Below are 15,420 nucleotides of genomic sequence, written 5' to 3' on the forward strand. Positions count from 1 at the left end.
TTGTGTGGTGGATATTTTCTCTTTGTCTCTTTGTAAGTTTAACAGCTTAAAAGCAAATTAATCCAAATAATTCAAGTGGCAATAAAATAGCTCTATTTATTCTTTTGGGAACCATACACAGAGAACCACAGTGCACCATAAATTTCACATGTAGGCAGCGATATGTAAACATAATTAAATGACCTACTGCAGAAAACTGCAATAGTGCTCATTATATTATCCACACACTTAAATAACACATTAATAAATAAAGATTCTGGTGGCAATACAGTGTCAGGATGATGGACTTTCTATACAGTACAGTGTGGCGATAAGAGTGCAAAAAATAAAGTGATGGAGTATGTACACAGATATAAGAACTAACATTTGCTGCAAGTCAGGAGCAACTTATTCAGCGAACCAATCCCTGCTATGACTTCTGAGGTTCCATGGTTTCTGACACAACAGCTACTCCTAAATATAAAAGGTTGCAGATGAGGAGATGAAAAATATTTTCTGATGTTTTTATAACCTGGAGCCAAAACATTTGCAAGAATGCTTTGTGGAGCAGCCAAAATGGCATCAAAACTTTCATTTCCACTTCACACAAAAGTCCATTTCGGTTAACCACAGTCTGTCAAAAATGAAAAGTACTTTGCCTTTGGCTGCACTCTTGATTCCTCCAGGAGCTGTGGGTGGTAACTATGTTTTCTAAAATCTTAACTTGAACATTAGTTAACAAAGGCAGTGCATTCTCATATATTCTAGACAACACCAAACACTTTAAATAAACAACTTCAATTAACTTACATTTCTTTCAGGTAGCTTGTGAGCCAATATGATACCTACTGTACATTTGAGCAGGGATCAGAACAGTGCATTTTCATGGTTGCAAATCCAAAACTTCATGTTCAGACATGATGAGTGCATGAAGCGTCGGCCCTTTAGGCATGGTGAGGAGATAATAGATCAGGTTCAGCTCCCTTTTTGATTTTTTAAATTTTTTTTACCACAGATGTGTTTCCCTGATCTCAGCGATCACCTGGCTGGCTTTTTGCAACGCCTGTGGACAAAACAAAATAAAAAACAATGAACTGACTGATGAAGGAACCTCAGTTCATCAGGGAAAACTAGACACTACAAGGTGGGAGTCTGTTACCTGTAGCATGTCGGCGGCCTCCTTGCGCCGCTGGGCCATGTCCTCCGATTCAGTCAGCAGATCGTTGAGGAGGCCAGATTTATACAGCTGGCCAACAAGCTCGCTCTGGAGGCTGTCCTTCACATGGTTGACCAGGAAGTGCATCACTGCCTTCGGCACACTGTGGTGGAGAGAGAGGACACAGACTGAACAGATGGTTGAGAACAAGGAGGCAAGATGGCCTGGTGATTGTGTTGTCCCCCAGATGGAGGAGGCTCAAGTTTGACCCACCAGGTGGGCGTGTCTGTCGAAGTATCGAGCTGTTCAAGTACAAGCTACGAGTTAAATACAATATGTTTATCCCTATTGAGCTCTAGGGGGCCCTACACTCCAACAATATGGCAAAAAATCTACTTTGGTAGGATGGAAAAGAGGATCAAATAAAGTCAGATCACATAAAAACAAATCTAACACAATTGATTATGAATAAATTTTAAAGAATAAGGCTGGCGATATTCAATATTTTTCTTATTGTAAATATATCCCATTAAAAGATGAAAAAAACAACAATGTGTTAGTCAGTCTCTCAATACTTAACCACTTCCGTATCCTCTCTATGGCTCTTAGCCCCAAGCCCATTGGTTCCTACTGACATAAATCTTTACAAACGGTTCCCAAATATATAGTTTAAAAAGGCTCATTAATTTCCTAAAACAGCTGGTCACTGTAGTTTTAAGCAAACGTAACTCAAACAGGAGTAAATACTGCCTTTGTTGGGGACTATTTTCAGCTGCGGATTAATACACATTTGTTGCACTAGTGAGTATTTACAGCAGCAGGATGGCGTATGTGGTATCGACTCAAACTACAGTGCCCATGTTAGCGGTAATGAAGGAAGATGTAACCCAGTGCAACAGTGAGGCTCATTGATGTGTTTTTAATAGGTTTTGGACAACTATGGCACAGGGAATAAGATATATCAGGCTTTGGCTACACACACACACTCAATACTTCATTGTTGCTTTTGGTCTTTTCATGGGATTTGTTGACAATACAAAATAGAAAAAAATCACCAGACTTATCCTTTAAAGAGGAACTAGCTGGCCTACCTGTCCTGGATATTCTTGCGAACAATAAGAAAGTAAGACTTGATGAGGCGCTCGATGACCTCACAGTCCCGCTGCTCACGTGATGACAGCTTCCTGGCAACCGGGACAGGCTAGAGGGAAAAGGAAGGCAATGTTTTAATCAATCGTTCACTGAAAAATACTGTAATCTTCATAATGGAGCATGCTGATAGTTACCACATCAAGCAGGTTGACAGCTCCTTTAAGGGGGCTTCCAGGTCCAGAGCCAGGGGCTTCCTCCCCTTTCCTCAACATCCCCCTCCAGTTCCCAGTGCCATCCTGCTCGCCCTGGGGCCCTGTGGCCGGGGCCTGAGGGGCCAGGAAGACAAGAAAAATGAAGAAAGATAAACTGTAATCTCACCACCAAGGCCACTAAATTATTAGAACAGCACCCTTCGCTTATCATTAGGGTTCACAGGGAAAGGATGGTTAGGTTATGTAGCATAAAAACTTTGAGTGGTTCATATGCAATAGTGCAAACACAAGTAAAACAGTTATGTACACAAAAAGACATTATAAGAACTTGAAGCTGAACATTCATAACTGAGCATAGTACAGCCACTGACAGAATTAAATGCCTTTGTTTTGGAGATGAAATTGAGAAGACACCTCTACTGTTCTCAGAGGAAGGAAGTGAACCAAACTATTAATGCACCAGCTAAAGAGAAAACATGAGAGGCAATGCAGTAAAAAAAGAAAAAGAAACAAGACTAAGAATCTATAGCAACACTAGCGGCTCTGTGAGATTGTACTTCACAATAGTGCTTTGAGCTAAATGCTGACATCAGCATGCTAACATGCTCACAATGACAATTCTAAAATGCTGATGTAAAGCAGGTATAATGTTTAACCTGTTAACCATCTTAGTCCAGCATGTTACCAAGCTAACATTTGCTAACTAGCGTTAAACACAAACTATGTTGGATTGGAATTGGAATGTCATTAGTTTTACAGGTAGTTGGTCGTAAATAACATAAATCACCCAATAAAAGGCAGTAGTTGAAAAGTTAAGGGATTTAAAAGTTATTACAATTCATCCTGAGGGGAACTTGAATGTACCAAATTTCATTCAGTAGTTGTTGAGATATTTCAGTCTGGACCAAAGTGGTGGACTGACCGACTGGCATTGCCATCCGTAGAACCATGCCCATTGTTATTGCAATATGCACTTACAGACCAAACAGGCTTGGGTAGATGGTGCATCGTTGTACAATTTCCACTATCACTCAATTCCCATAAACTATGTACAAAAAAACAACAAAGAAAAAAACAGGGCAACAAGAGGTTAAGAGGTTGGAAAAGGAAATAAAGAGAGAGGAAGGCATTTTCTGTGGGACAGGTTGACCAACTTTGGGGACACAGACTCTGCAGAGAATGCATTGGTTGTTAGTGCAAGCCCACACAGGCTGAGGGAGAGCGAAACAAGAGCATGGGATCAGCAGACAAAGATCAGAGTGCATGCCAGCAGCCCATGCCCATCCATCCTTCCATACATCCATCCATGCCCCACAGCCAGCCCCGCACAGAGCCAGCGAGCTGCATACGTGCCCACCTTGGCACCGTCCATATCTGCTCCAGACGCAAGGGGCTCGCCAGAAACCACAGTTGGGCCAGTCGGGCCTTTGCCAACAGACTAGCAGGAATATGAGAGGAGGAATGAAGAGAGAGAAAAAAAAGTACTGAGAAGAAATGTGAAAAGACAGAGGAAAAGAGGTTGGAAAAGAGGAGACTTCCTGAGAAGGAGAGAGGAGATGTGGGATAAAATTCCTCGATGGAAACTATCCGAGGCATTTGGTTCACAGATCCTCATCCTGTAGTGCTATGAGTGATTAACACTGCACAAGTCCCCTTTATACTCGGGACGCTGCAGACTGCAACCAAATATTAGAACAGATGAGCTACATATTTCAAAATAAGGTTGTTTCTTTTACCTTATCCCTGGGCACTGCACTGGGCAGCTCTCTCATCCTGTTTCTCCTTTGCTCCTACAAATACAAAACAACACATGTTGGTACAAATGATCATCACATCCTAGGAAAGTATGTAAGAATATTTTCTGAGAAACACATAATGAAAGTTATCCTACTTCTTAAAGAAATGTTTTACTGACCATGCTAATTAAAAATACATTTTATCATGAGACACAGTAAATTATTTTTTGTGTGTAATATTTACAAATCACACTTACAATTTCCTATATAATGAAAATGCAGTTACCTAAAATAAAGTTTCTGACATTCCTATGGAAGTAAAGAAAGGCCGTAATAATTTGAATCTTATCACAACCTGAACACCTAATTGTGAAACTTAATCACTACTGAATACTTGTAGAAATTTAAAGGCGATTGAATTTCTAGCATTGAAATATTTTACTATTTGAATTTATGTGGTTTAAATTCCCATTTTTAAAAATTCCAGAAGAGTCCAATATTCGAAAACACTGCATTTAAGTTGGTCAAATTCAGTTGGTGAATTTCTGACCTAACAATTCAAGTCAGGTAAAAAAATAAATAAGTTGCTGCAGCAACTTGAATACACTTTTTTTAATATTGAAGACTTTAATTTCTATTTAAATTTGTGAAGCACAAAAAAGTACTTAAAATCAGGTTTGCGGAATTGTAAAACTTGAAGTCATCTGCAGTTTTCTGTTGCGTTTAAATGTCAACATTAGTAGTTAAATTTCAAAATGAGATATTAAGTTGCTTATTAGATTCAAAATATTGCAGCTTTTAATTGTTTCCATACATTCCGAGTGAATGGCGCTTAATACTTTTTATATAACTAAAAATATAAATATATAATCCCAGGCCTACAAATAAGCAATGTCAGGTTTGCACATCTTCTTTCTTTATTCTGCCAGAAAATGTTTTAATTTAATGTACTTTATGGTATTTTGTTATGAGCACAGACCTCTATATTGTTATTTAAGACTCCACAGGCATCTGCAAAGTCTGGATGTTTGGTGTTGATGTAGGCCAGCTCTATTGCAACCAAGTTATGCACCTTTGACAAGAAGAGAGGACAACTTCAGTTATCAATCAACTGTTCTGATTCAGCTTCTCATTAAACATGTAAACATAATGAGCAAAAATGCAAAAAGAGATTAATGTGATGGTACCATCTCATTGGTGATAGGCAGTCTCTTCCTCAGGAGGGAGGTGACCACTTCCACAATGGCCTCATGTAGTTTCGGGAATCTCTGCAGCTCCTGCAGGGCAAAACATTCTGCATATGAATAGAGGTCAAGATAAATACAGTGATCCCCTTCTTTGACAGAGCTGATTACCTGCGTGCTGTAGTTGCTGCAGTGCTGGATTATCCTCTGCATCTCCTCGTGGACCAGCTCCACGCAGCGCAAACTGGGCTCCTCCAGGCGTTTCACCTGCTTCTTCACCAACAGCTCGAAGGAAACCTCGGGCACAAACAGGGACGGACGCGGGCCCTGATGTGGGGGGAGGAGGGAGCTGCAGGTTAGCAATTATTACCCGGAGCAACTTGTGTTAAGTGAACAAACAACAAAAGCAACAGAATGTATCTCACAAAAAAAAGTCATGTTGCTGCTGCTGTTGTTTTTTTTTTACGATAGCTAACAATAACAGGAGAAACTCCAGTGCCCCTAATGATGTCACATTTATGGAATAATGCAGCAGCACTCACTGTTGCGTTCCTTATGGCTGTCAGGATATCTATGGTGCTGAGTCCTCCCAGAGGATCCACAGACTCCAATGTTCTGCCAAAAGTCTCGTGGAATATGTAACAAATTCTGGCTCCACCGCACCTGAAAAATAGCAGCAGGGGGATATTGGCTGTGATGTGAAGCCCACGGCCTACTCTCCTGTCAGCTCTTCCTTCACAGAGGCTGTGCGTGCCTCAACTTACAAGTTGTATCATATTAAATGATGAAACCAATGCAGTTGTTTTGCTCATTTTCACTGTGCTGGAGCAACAGCGTCACCGTGTGGCGGAGTGGTGGAGAGGCACCAGTACTCACAGTTCTGCCGTCTCGATGTATTTGGCCGTGCCCTCTATGGTGTTGCAGTATTCTGTGGCGAACTTAGTGATGAGCTGGAGCAAGGTGGCACTTTGGTCTTCAACGGGTTCGCCGTAGCTGCTGAGCAGGGACTGGTACTGGGCTGCCAGGACGTTGATCCGTGTCTTCAGCTCAGGGAGACAGTCACGGATATGATGCATCAGTAACCTGACATTATGGCAGGAAAGGGTAGAGGGTTTAGTTTTTATGCAGATGTGTAAAATTATATTCTGGACTGTGATTGGTCAAGCTAAACATCTAAAGTCTAAATGAAAGACAAAAGCAATTTCTCTGATGGCTGTTAATAACAGGGCTGCTGATGCTGACATAACTTAATGCGTTCTGGTGTTACGTCCATACCAATGCCTGTCCTGGAACAATTAAGAATTATATTTATGTATATTTTCACAAAGAAAGGCTGTGGGTACCTGGTGCACAGAGGGAATACTACCTCGCAAAGGAAAATTAACCTCGCCACAATGAAAGCATCCTGCACACTAAGAGGCTACATGCAGAACCGTCCATTTAATTCACATTGTTTTTGCCTGAAAATGACATACCCAAACTAAAGCTATTCTTAAACTCTTTTGATTTGATTCTGGTCTCTTCTGAAAGGTAACTCTCTGGAGTTTACTATCAAGAAGTCTGAACTGGCTGAAGTAATGCTGAACCAAAGTTACAGAAGCACAAACATGGTGAAAATGTATTTTTTCTTTGAATTTTATTTTTCTGTTTCTGTAACTGTTGTCACGGTGATACTGGGATCTTAAAATGGTTGACACCGATAGAAGCGTGCTTTTCAAAGTATGTACATAATAATATTCATGATCACATTTACCTGTTAAGGGTTCTGGCCAGGTATTTGGTTCCGTTTCTGTTGGCGAGAGATGGGTATTTCTTCTGCAGGAAAGCATGTTCGTCCCGAATGGCATCAGCCACAGACTTTTTATTGTTGATGTCCAGCTGGCTCCTAAAAGTTTAAATACAATAATAGACCCAACAGTTAGTCCTGGGCAATAAAGGAAATAAAAAATAAATGTCAGGATATATGGAAGATAATCTTCTATCTATCTATCTATCTATCTATCTATCTATCTATCTATCTATCTATCTATCTATCATGACATCTTATATTCTTATGGAATACAGGCTCGTATTTGCTATGCTGCCTTATGTACTGTATATCATGATACTGTATCTGTTTTTGTATGGAAAATAATGGTTACTGATGTTCATTAAACTAAACTGGATGATAATGGGTTTACAGCTGGCAGTTTATATCATATTTTATAATGTTATAACATCCCACAAAGTGATTACAGTGATAAAGGAATACAAACAATATATACTGACATATCTGCTTTTAATACCAGCATTAAAAATGTATTATAGTACACTTATCTCTGTTCTCTACATCTCTATTGAGCCTCTCGTCTCCATTATGACACAGGATTCTCTATTATAAGTAATGGATTCTTTCGTAGTATATTCAGTACGGTAAATATAGTTTTCCAGACCTGTTGACTACTCCAATGAGGCCTAGTTTGACAGGAATGACTCTGCCCATCAGAACATCCATAGCGTCAGTGCCGGCGTCCATCAGGTCCAGCTTAGTCACCACAGCCAGTGTCCTCCTGCCTGGTGAGTCACATTCATTCACAAAGTTCAATATCACAAAATTAGCTACCAACACACACCTCAGCATTTAAAAAAATTATCTAAATGTTTTTGGATAATGCCTTTCAGTTTTTTTTTACCGTCAGTGTCGACCTCCCGGGCCACCTTGAGGGCCTCCGAGGTGGCCATGTCTGTGTTAGCCGCAGTGACAGCTAGGATGATGGAGTTTGGGTTGGAGATGTGCTTCAGGATTAGATCTCTTATCTGAACCTCAATGTCCTTAGGCTGATCACCCACGGGCACCTGAAGGGGACAATACCAATTGAAAGAAAGGACACAGTAAGTCTCAATTTGATTCATTAGAAACTACACTGGGGGATTTCTCACATTAACACATGTTCAACCAGAGGGGAGGAACTAATGAGGCTGGAATCAAAGCCTGCACACACTTGGGCTTTGACAGCAGGTTTAGAAGCATCAAGAATGAGTTCCTAATTCCCTGCAGTCTACAAATATCAAATACACAAAAGCATCGACCAGACAGGAAAATTAACACCAGGATTATCTGGTAAATCTTGGTTTTTAGGCGTTGTATAACACATTTCCCCAGGGGTACGAGATGATCAAAGCCTTGCCTTGGGGAGTAGGAAGTAGGAAGTACAGCATGTGTTACCTTAGTGATTCCTGGCAGATCCACCAGTGTGAGGTTGACAACGTGAGGAGAAAATATCTTCAGATGAATGGGTTCATCACTGATCCCCTGCAGAGGGACAAGAAAAGAATAGATGTGTGCTATGTATCTAACAGCTTAGCTGTCAATCCTGATGGTAATAATATTCTAGGTAATACTTCAACTCTCATGGTGCTGGAGTTGAGCATCCGGTTCTCTGAAGAATAAATACCAAGCGATGTTTGAAAAACCCAGAAGGTCGTTTAACGACACTTATGGCTGTTCTGAAGTTATTTCCAGAATCCTCAAAGATGAATGAAACATCTGGATGAAAAAAAACATTCTGCCCGCTGCTCGATAAAAAAGATTTTTAAACCTTTTCCCAAGCTGCGACTAGCCACCGGCCCCATCTTTGTTTTGGATTAGGATAAGAAGTTGCAACTTGAGAGACCGGATAAATCTATTTGTATAGAATATGTTTTCATCCAGATGTTTAGGAGAGTCTTTGAGGATTCTGGAAATACCTTCTGAACAGCTGTAAGTGTTGTTAAATGACCTTCTGGGTTTTTCAAAGATTTCCGTGTATTTGTTTTTTGCAGAGAAATGGATGCTTAGCTCTGTGACTCTAATGTAATGCTAATACATAAGAGGCACAAACTGGGGCTAGGTGTCTGCTATGGCTAGCCTGGCGTGGCTAGGACAGGGCATGGGCCTTTTGGGAGTGTCTTCAACTTCCAGGTAAGTAGCGATACAGAGTGGTGGGAGTACCACCACTCTGTACCGCTAGCCAGGGGAAGCAGTTAACGTTAGTTTGCCACTAGGTTATGGTATAGTTAAGCTAGGTCCCAGAGAGACAGTTGAGTTGAGAAATGTGAGTTGAAACTTTTGCTGGTGGCGAAAAGAGGTTTTTGAAGTATTGTAAGCCTAATTTATAGGGGGAGGGTCTCTATCCTCACTGACACTGACTTGCTTAGAGCCCCTGATGAGGTCACGCAGAGGCCGGTCCCAGAGAGACACTCACTCATGCTACTCAGAGACCCGTGGTAATGTAAATAACCCAAAGTTTTACAAACATACATGAGAGCAAGCCTTCTATTTGCCCTCCTTTCAGCTTCCTAGAAGTATCTCCAAATCCCTTGAGCCCCTGTAGCCCTAAGCTACATGCTAAAAAATGTTGGTGAAATCCAGTTTCCTGAGCTCAAGGCTATATCCAAAATCAAGCCTTTACTCACATTCTCAGGTTTAGGAACTTGAGTCCCCACTACTGTATGCATATGGATTCATTGAATTCTCTGTCAACATGTGTAGGTCACTAATCCCTGGTTAGCCTGCAGCTAGCCCAGAATAAGCACCTAGTTTTCTAACTGGCAATAGAAAGAAGGAATACATTTCCCATCATTTTCTGCTACAGTAGTTAGTAATGAGTTCCTCTTAAAGTTTTGCTGTTTATTTATATACATAGTTTTGAATATATTCTTAGTATCTAAGATCCTCTAATTACTTCAGATCTCCTCCACCCCCCGTTCCATCACTAGGTCATCAAATCCTTCTGTCTATCCCACGCTCTCATCTGAAGATCAAAGGTAATGGCATCTTGGTTGAAAATCCGGGCAGCACCTACTACAGAGACCTGAAATATTGTCTCTGCTCTGCAGCTTTTGATTGTGCAGGTCATGCACAGTGTCATATGTATTTTAACAATGTTTTGTCTTAAACACAATTTCTAGAATTCTTTTGTTTGAAAATGTACAGGACTTTGCTTAACATCTCTTGTCTCACCTTATTATTCCCTGATACTCGCTCCGTTTCATTTTCAATTTCTTGCCTGATTTCATCAAAATCTGTGTAGATCTGCAAAAAGAGGAACAGAAAAATATAAAGACAGGCAAGGGTCAAGGGTATTAATTTAATATTTTGTATCATAAAATTCATACCTTATTTTTTGTGTGCAGAAACTTGCCCCACTCTTCACCTTCTCTGCCTGTGACACATAACAAGACAGTATGAGTTACAGTTACAGCTTAGCATTCCTTAAACACAGCTGTAAACTATTACCACTTGAAAGACAGCTACTCTGTGCAGGAGGCTAAGCAAAGCAAGCACAGCTAACATAAGGGCCGGCGCCTGACGACAGTCACTGGTCAGGTGAATAAAGCAGCTGGAACTAAAGGTGTGGCTTTGACGAGGAGGGCCCACAACTAAGAAGCTAATCCCGGTTATTAAATGTGAAGACACCTGTACAATGCACCTTTGTGAAGCACTGTGCTTTTTCACACCCTGGCATCTGCAAGTGATTAGAAAGACAGTGACAGAGAGAGAACTTTAAAAATGGTGCTTGTATACTGAGCACAGCATGCCTTTTTTTCATGCTGGGCACAAAAAATGATGGGCCTGTCCCTACATGCATGTTTATTAGCCTAAGATTTGTACTGTATGCAAGAATCCCGACAACATGCAAAGGACTGAAGCAAAATCCAAACGCTAAAGTTAGTGGAGTCACTGGTCTGAAACACTGCTGAGATTGGAGGGATTTTGGTGCTTACCACTTTCATCATTTTTCCTGGCATCTCCAGGATCTACATGGACCAGCTGGAGGATGAGGGGTCGCCTGGTCACGACACCAGTGCCACGGGGCAGCAGGTCCCTGCCCACCAGGCTCTCCAGCACTGAGCTCTTACCACTGCTCTGGAGACACAAAACGCAGATAGAGACACAAGTTAGATGAGGTTATCCCTAACCAAGTCCCTAACCGACTACATCTACTTTTTGATTAAACACACCAGATCCAGCATAGCCCTTATATGGAACCATGCTGGATCAGGGCTACAGCCAACACAGCTAATTGCACCTGTCTTTTCCTCAAGCTATGACCTGGTTTGGGCTAACAGAGGTTAGTGTTAAAATAGCACTGATTGAAGACGATCGAAATAGATTTCAGTGCCACTGCCTGTGCAGACTTTGCAAATGAGATGTGGAGTGGGTCTTTAGCAGACCTGCCTGGGTCTACAAAGGGGTCTGTGTAGCCTCAATTCATTTTGGTGTCTGAATATGTATTATTGCTCTAAATGTAGCTACATTTCTTAAAATAATGTTATCTTTATATAATAATAAATAATAATTCTGCATTACGGTAAAGCAAGGTTACCTAGCTAGTATGGCAGCCGCAATATCACAAAATGCACACAGTCAGAGCATTTTACCTGAGTCCCCACTACTGCTATCTGCGGCAGCTGTATGATATCCGCACCCACTGTGTTGAATACATCTTGGAGCTTATTTATTACGGGGATAAGAGCCTCCATGCTCGCGGGTTATGAATAAAATTAATAAACCAGATATTTTCGTGATGCAGCCAAAGTCATTCAATGTCCCATCGACACCACCATTGCAACAACACCCACTGTATGGAGAATAAATTGTGTGCGGTGTTGGGAGTTGTAGTTCTCCAATAATGAACAAGTACAGCTCAGACTGCGGAAAAGACTACAGGACATGTGCTCCGAATAACGCGATAGTCTATTTTCTCGCACATGCGTATACATACTGTTGACGACGGGCTAGCTTCGTTAGCCAAATAGATTGGTTGATTTCCTCCCTGTAACCTTTAATTTACTGCCTGAATTTAAGTCAGAAAATTAGTCTGCTGTTGCCAATCCTTCCTTATTCCACCATGCTACAGTTCCTGGTGAGTTTAACTGACGTTCTCATGTATGACATTGACGTTTGCCAGGATGCTAAGTGATACGAAACTAGCCTAGCTAACGTGTTAGCATAATGATAATTTGCTGTCAGAAGTCTTGACGGTGTTAAATGAAAGTCTCTGCTTTGACGTTTGTAAACAAAGCTGAGAAGTAGGTGTCAGCCATTATAGAGCTAACAGTTAAAGTCCGTGTAAAGGAAAATCTGAAATTTGTTTCTAAACACATTATAAATGTTAGAAATGTATTGCTTAAAACATTTTTTCAAGATTTTGATAACTAATTTTACTTGGCGATTTTTTTAATCATTCAAATTTGGCTGGGTGGTTAATAACACATTTTTCTGCGGTGTGACAAACTCAGAACACATATTTATTATTGCTTTAAACGGACCATAAACATGTCACATCATTAAAGTCAATTAAACTAACGTTAACATGAAAGTTATTAGATGTTACTTTATCAGTGAGTCAACTATTTCTTGAATGACATTTGTTGTTTGTCTTCCAGGCTGGCTTTACCTTGGGAAATGTTGTGGGGATGTACCTGGCTCAAAACTACGATGTAAGTTTGTTGAAATTCTGTCTATTTATAAACGTTCAGAATTTGAATTCAACGAGTTAGTGAAGTTATCTGCTTGTCACACCCATCTCTACCACGCCCTCCGCCGGACAAACCAAGGGGTGTTTTGGTCTGGTGCTGCAGGACACCCCCCCCCCACCACCATGACGTACATTCAACTCTATGATCAATAGTAAGGCTTACTATCCTTATCAGTGGTGGAATGTACCTAAGTACATGTACTCAAGTACTTTCGTAGAAAAGGTTTCAATCGTAATTCAGCTCCCATCCGGAAGTCATTCTCAATTGTGAAAAATTGTCTGAGAACTCAGAAATTTAAGCTACACTGTGTTACTTAAGCCCTGCCCTCAGGAAGGAGTCTTCCTGAGTTTCTTTTGGCTGGGTGGTCAAGTACTGTACAAATTCGAGGTACTTGTGCTTTACTTGAGTATTGCCATTTTCTTATACTTTATACTCCACTACATTTAAGAGGGAAATATTGTGCTTTTTACTCCACTACATTTATCTGATAACTTTAGTCATTAATTACTTTTCAGATTCAGATTAATAATACAAAATGTATATAACATATAAAAAATGATGTACTATATGTCAAGATAAAACTTTATTGATCCTCAGGGGGAAATTCACAAGCTATGCAGCAGTACATAAAGTAGTTAAAATTAGCACCTCCTTTACGAGCTGCAACATTAGTGATGTACACATTAATTCATCAATAATGATAATCCAATAATACTGTAAATGTTATTTTGAAATGGGCCATTCTACATATTGTGTACTTTTACTTTTGGTACTTTAAGTATATTTTGATGCTCATACTTTAATACAAGACTTTTACTTGTAACAGAGTATTTCTATTCTGTGGTATTGCAACTTTTACTTGTCTAAAAGATCTGAGTACTTATTCCACCACTGAGTCTTTTTGATATGAATAGGGTGGACATGATATATAAAAAAAACACCTCAGTATAATGCAGTACAACTTAAAGTTGAATCAACACCTCCTTTAAAACAACAACAAAAACTGAACTTTATAACCTTCATGAAGATAGGATTTATTACTGTATAAGACTAGGTGTACCTAATAAACTGGCAATTGTATATGTGTATCGGATTGTATGAACTGTGCTGCTTTTTCCTTTCTAGGTTCCCAACATAGCCAAGAAAATCGATGCCTTTAAGAAAGACGTGGAGGCCAAGAAGAAGCCCCCAGAGTGAGCAAAGCAGGACCATGTTGAAAGCAAGAACAGATGGACTCTGGAGAGAAACTATTTATTTCACATGGTTATGGTATATTGAGCGTACATTTGATAAAAGGATTGATAATGTAAAATATGTATGAGAATATTAACAGTGCCTGGAACCACATTTGTTTCTTCCCTTACGCATGTTCTCATTGTAGCCTATTTTTATAAGATAAATTGTGCAAAGACTGGATTTAAAGAATATTACAATGAACTAGTGGGATCACTTTCAGTCCAGTATTATGGCACTGTTGGCTGGCCTGTTGTTTTTTTTTAACTTATACATGACGTTCATTATCTCCACATCAGGTGTATATAATGTTCTCCAAAGTGTGCAATTATTCTTCAGTTTGTATTCCACAAAGTTTAAAGAACACAATTCTGAATAATTCAGCTTACAATAAAGTTGTTGGTAATGAATTTTAGAGCCTTTGCCTCATGAATAAAGTTCAATTTTACTGGCACTGTATGAATTTATGGAAGAAAAACAAAACATATTGCTGCATTGCACTGGTTCCAGCAGTCATAACTTTGTTTACTTGGGTTGTCATTACAAATGTGTCCACCAGATGGTGCCATTAGCAAGGCATTTCAATTTAAGGAACCAAAAGGCGGAAAAAAATTCACTTAGGTTTGGCAAAAATTATGATCTACTTTTTCTTCTTCCGTTTTGTTCCCTTCTTCTTTTTCTTCTTCTTTGAATGTGGCCACCCAAAGCCTCTGAACTCCAGACAGTCCACTGCATTGTGAGAAATGTAGTAGGCATTCTCCATGGCTGCTGGGCTGAGGATGTCCACCTCGGTCTTGGTGGATTTGGCACTAGAGGACCTCTTTTTGGGTGTTTTTGGACTCCCAGTCTTCTTGGTGGGCCTAGAACTGTGAGACCTTGATTTCCTGGATTTGGTGGGCTTTGAAGAAAATACAAGTAGTTTACCCCATTTAGGTTTGGTTCCTCTATTGAATAGTTTGTATAGTCTTGATAGTCTTTAATGTTACGTATACTTTACCATAGTGAAAGATGTCAAGGTCACTTCCAATATGATGAGAAATTATTTACCCATCTGTAAAATGAGATACGTACACAGAAGAATTCTATAATAAAATAAAATGGGTTTTTTTCCCCCCAGATAAACAAGATGATTTAACGGCTAGGTAGTACAGTGCTTTCTCAGAACAGCTTCAGCACTTGAAATTGTCACAAATTAAAAATATATATGTTTATCTTACCAGTTCTGGACTTGGCACTGTTGTAAGTGGCAACTGAATGGCTTCAACTGGGACAGTGATACCCCATTTGTTTATGTCCTGTTGTCGTAGAGACAGAGCAGACTCAGT

The 15,420-nt window shown here is 40.0% G+C and overlaps 3 protein-coding genes across 4 annotated transcripts; 1 reads left to right on the top strand and 2 right to left on the bottom strand.

Annotated features, from left to right (window-relative positions):
* Positions 1-70: 70 nt before the first annotated feature.
* LOC122871049 (dynamin-1-like protein) lies at positions 71-11,990 on the bottom strand. Of its 2 annotated transcripts, XM_044185602.1 has the most exons (19): positions 11,762-11,990; positions 11,105-11,246; positions 10,496-10,542; positions 10,341-10,412; positions 8,565-8,651; positions 8,032-8,194; positions 7,792-7,912; positions 7,113-7,244; positions 6,236-6,442; positions 5,902-6,022; positions 5,531-5,686; positions 5,363-5,452; positions 5,155-5,247; positions 4,176-4,229; positions 3,797-3,877; positions 2,422-2,553; positions 2,227-2,336; positions 1,139-1,298; positions 71-1,042 (listed from the first exon to the last, which is right to left on the bottom strand). In XM_044185602.1, the coding sequence occupies exons 1-19, from the start codon at positions 11,861-11,863 to the stop codon at positions 986-988; spliced, it is 2,127 nt and encodes a 708-aa protein (XP_044041537.1). In that variant the 5' UTR covers positions 11,864-11,990; the 3' UTR covers positions 71-985. The 2 variants fall into 2 exon arrangements, with proteins under 2 accessions (XP_044041537.1, XP_044041538.1); XM_044185603.1 differs by lacking the exon at positions 3,797-3,877 and having other exon boundaries at positions 11,762-11,989.
* A 92-nt stretch (positions 11,991-12,082) lies between these two features.
* Positions 12,083-14,505, top strand: stmp1 (short transmembrane mitochondrial protein 1). The gene is made up of 3 exons (XM_044185632.1): positions 12,083-12,246; positions 12,770-12,823; positions 13,988-14,505. The coding sequence occupies exons 1-3, from the start codon at positions 12,232-12,234 to the stop codon at positions 14,057-14,059; spliced, it is 141 nt and encodes a 46-aa protein (XP_044041567.1). The 5' UTR covers positions 12,083-12,231; the 3' UTR covers positions 14,060-14,505.
* On the bottom strand, positions 14,098-15,402 carry LOC122871055 (small lysine-rich protein 1). The gene is made up of 3 exons (XM_044185631.1): positions 15,313-15,402; positions 15,093-15,146; positions 14,098-14,993 (listed from the first exon to the last, which is right to left on the bottom strand). The coding sequence occupies exons 2-3, from the start codon at positions 15,093-15,095 to the stop codon at positions 14,736-14,738; spliced, it is 261 nt and encodes an 86-aa protein (XP_044041566.1). The 5' UTR covers positions 15,096-15,146; positions 15,313-15,402; the 3' UTR covers positions 14,098-14,735.
* Between the last annotated feature and the right edge of the window lie 18 nt (positions 15,403-15,420).

Source organism: Siniperca chuatsi, linkage group LG23 (assembly GCF_020085105.1).
Source record: "Siniperca chuatsi isolate FFG_IHB_CAS linkage group LG23, ASM2008510v1, whole genome shotgun sequence".
Lineage (NCBI taxonomy): Eukaryota > Metazoa > Chordata > Actinopteri > Centrarchiformes > Sinipercidae > Siniperca > Siniperca chuatsi.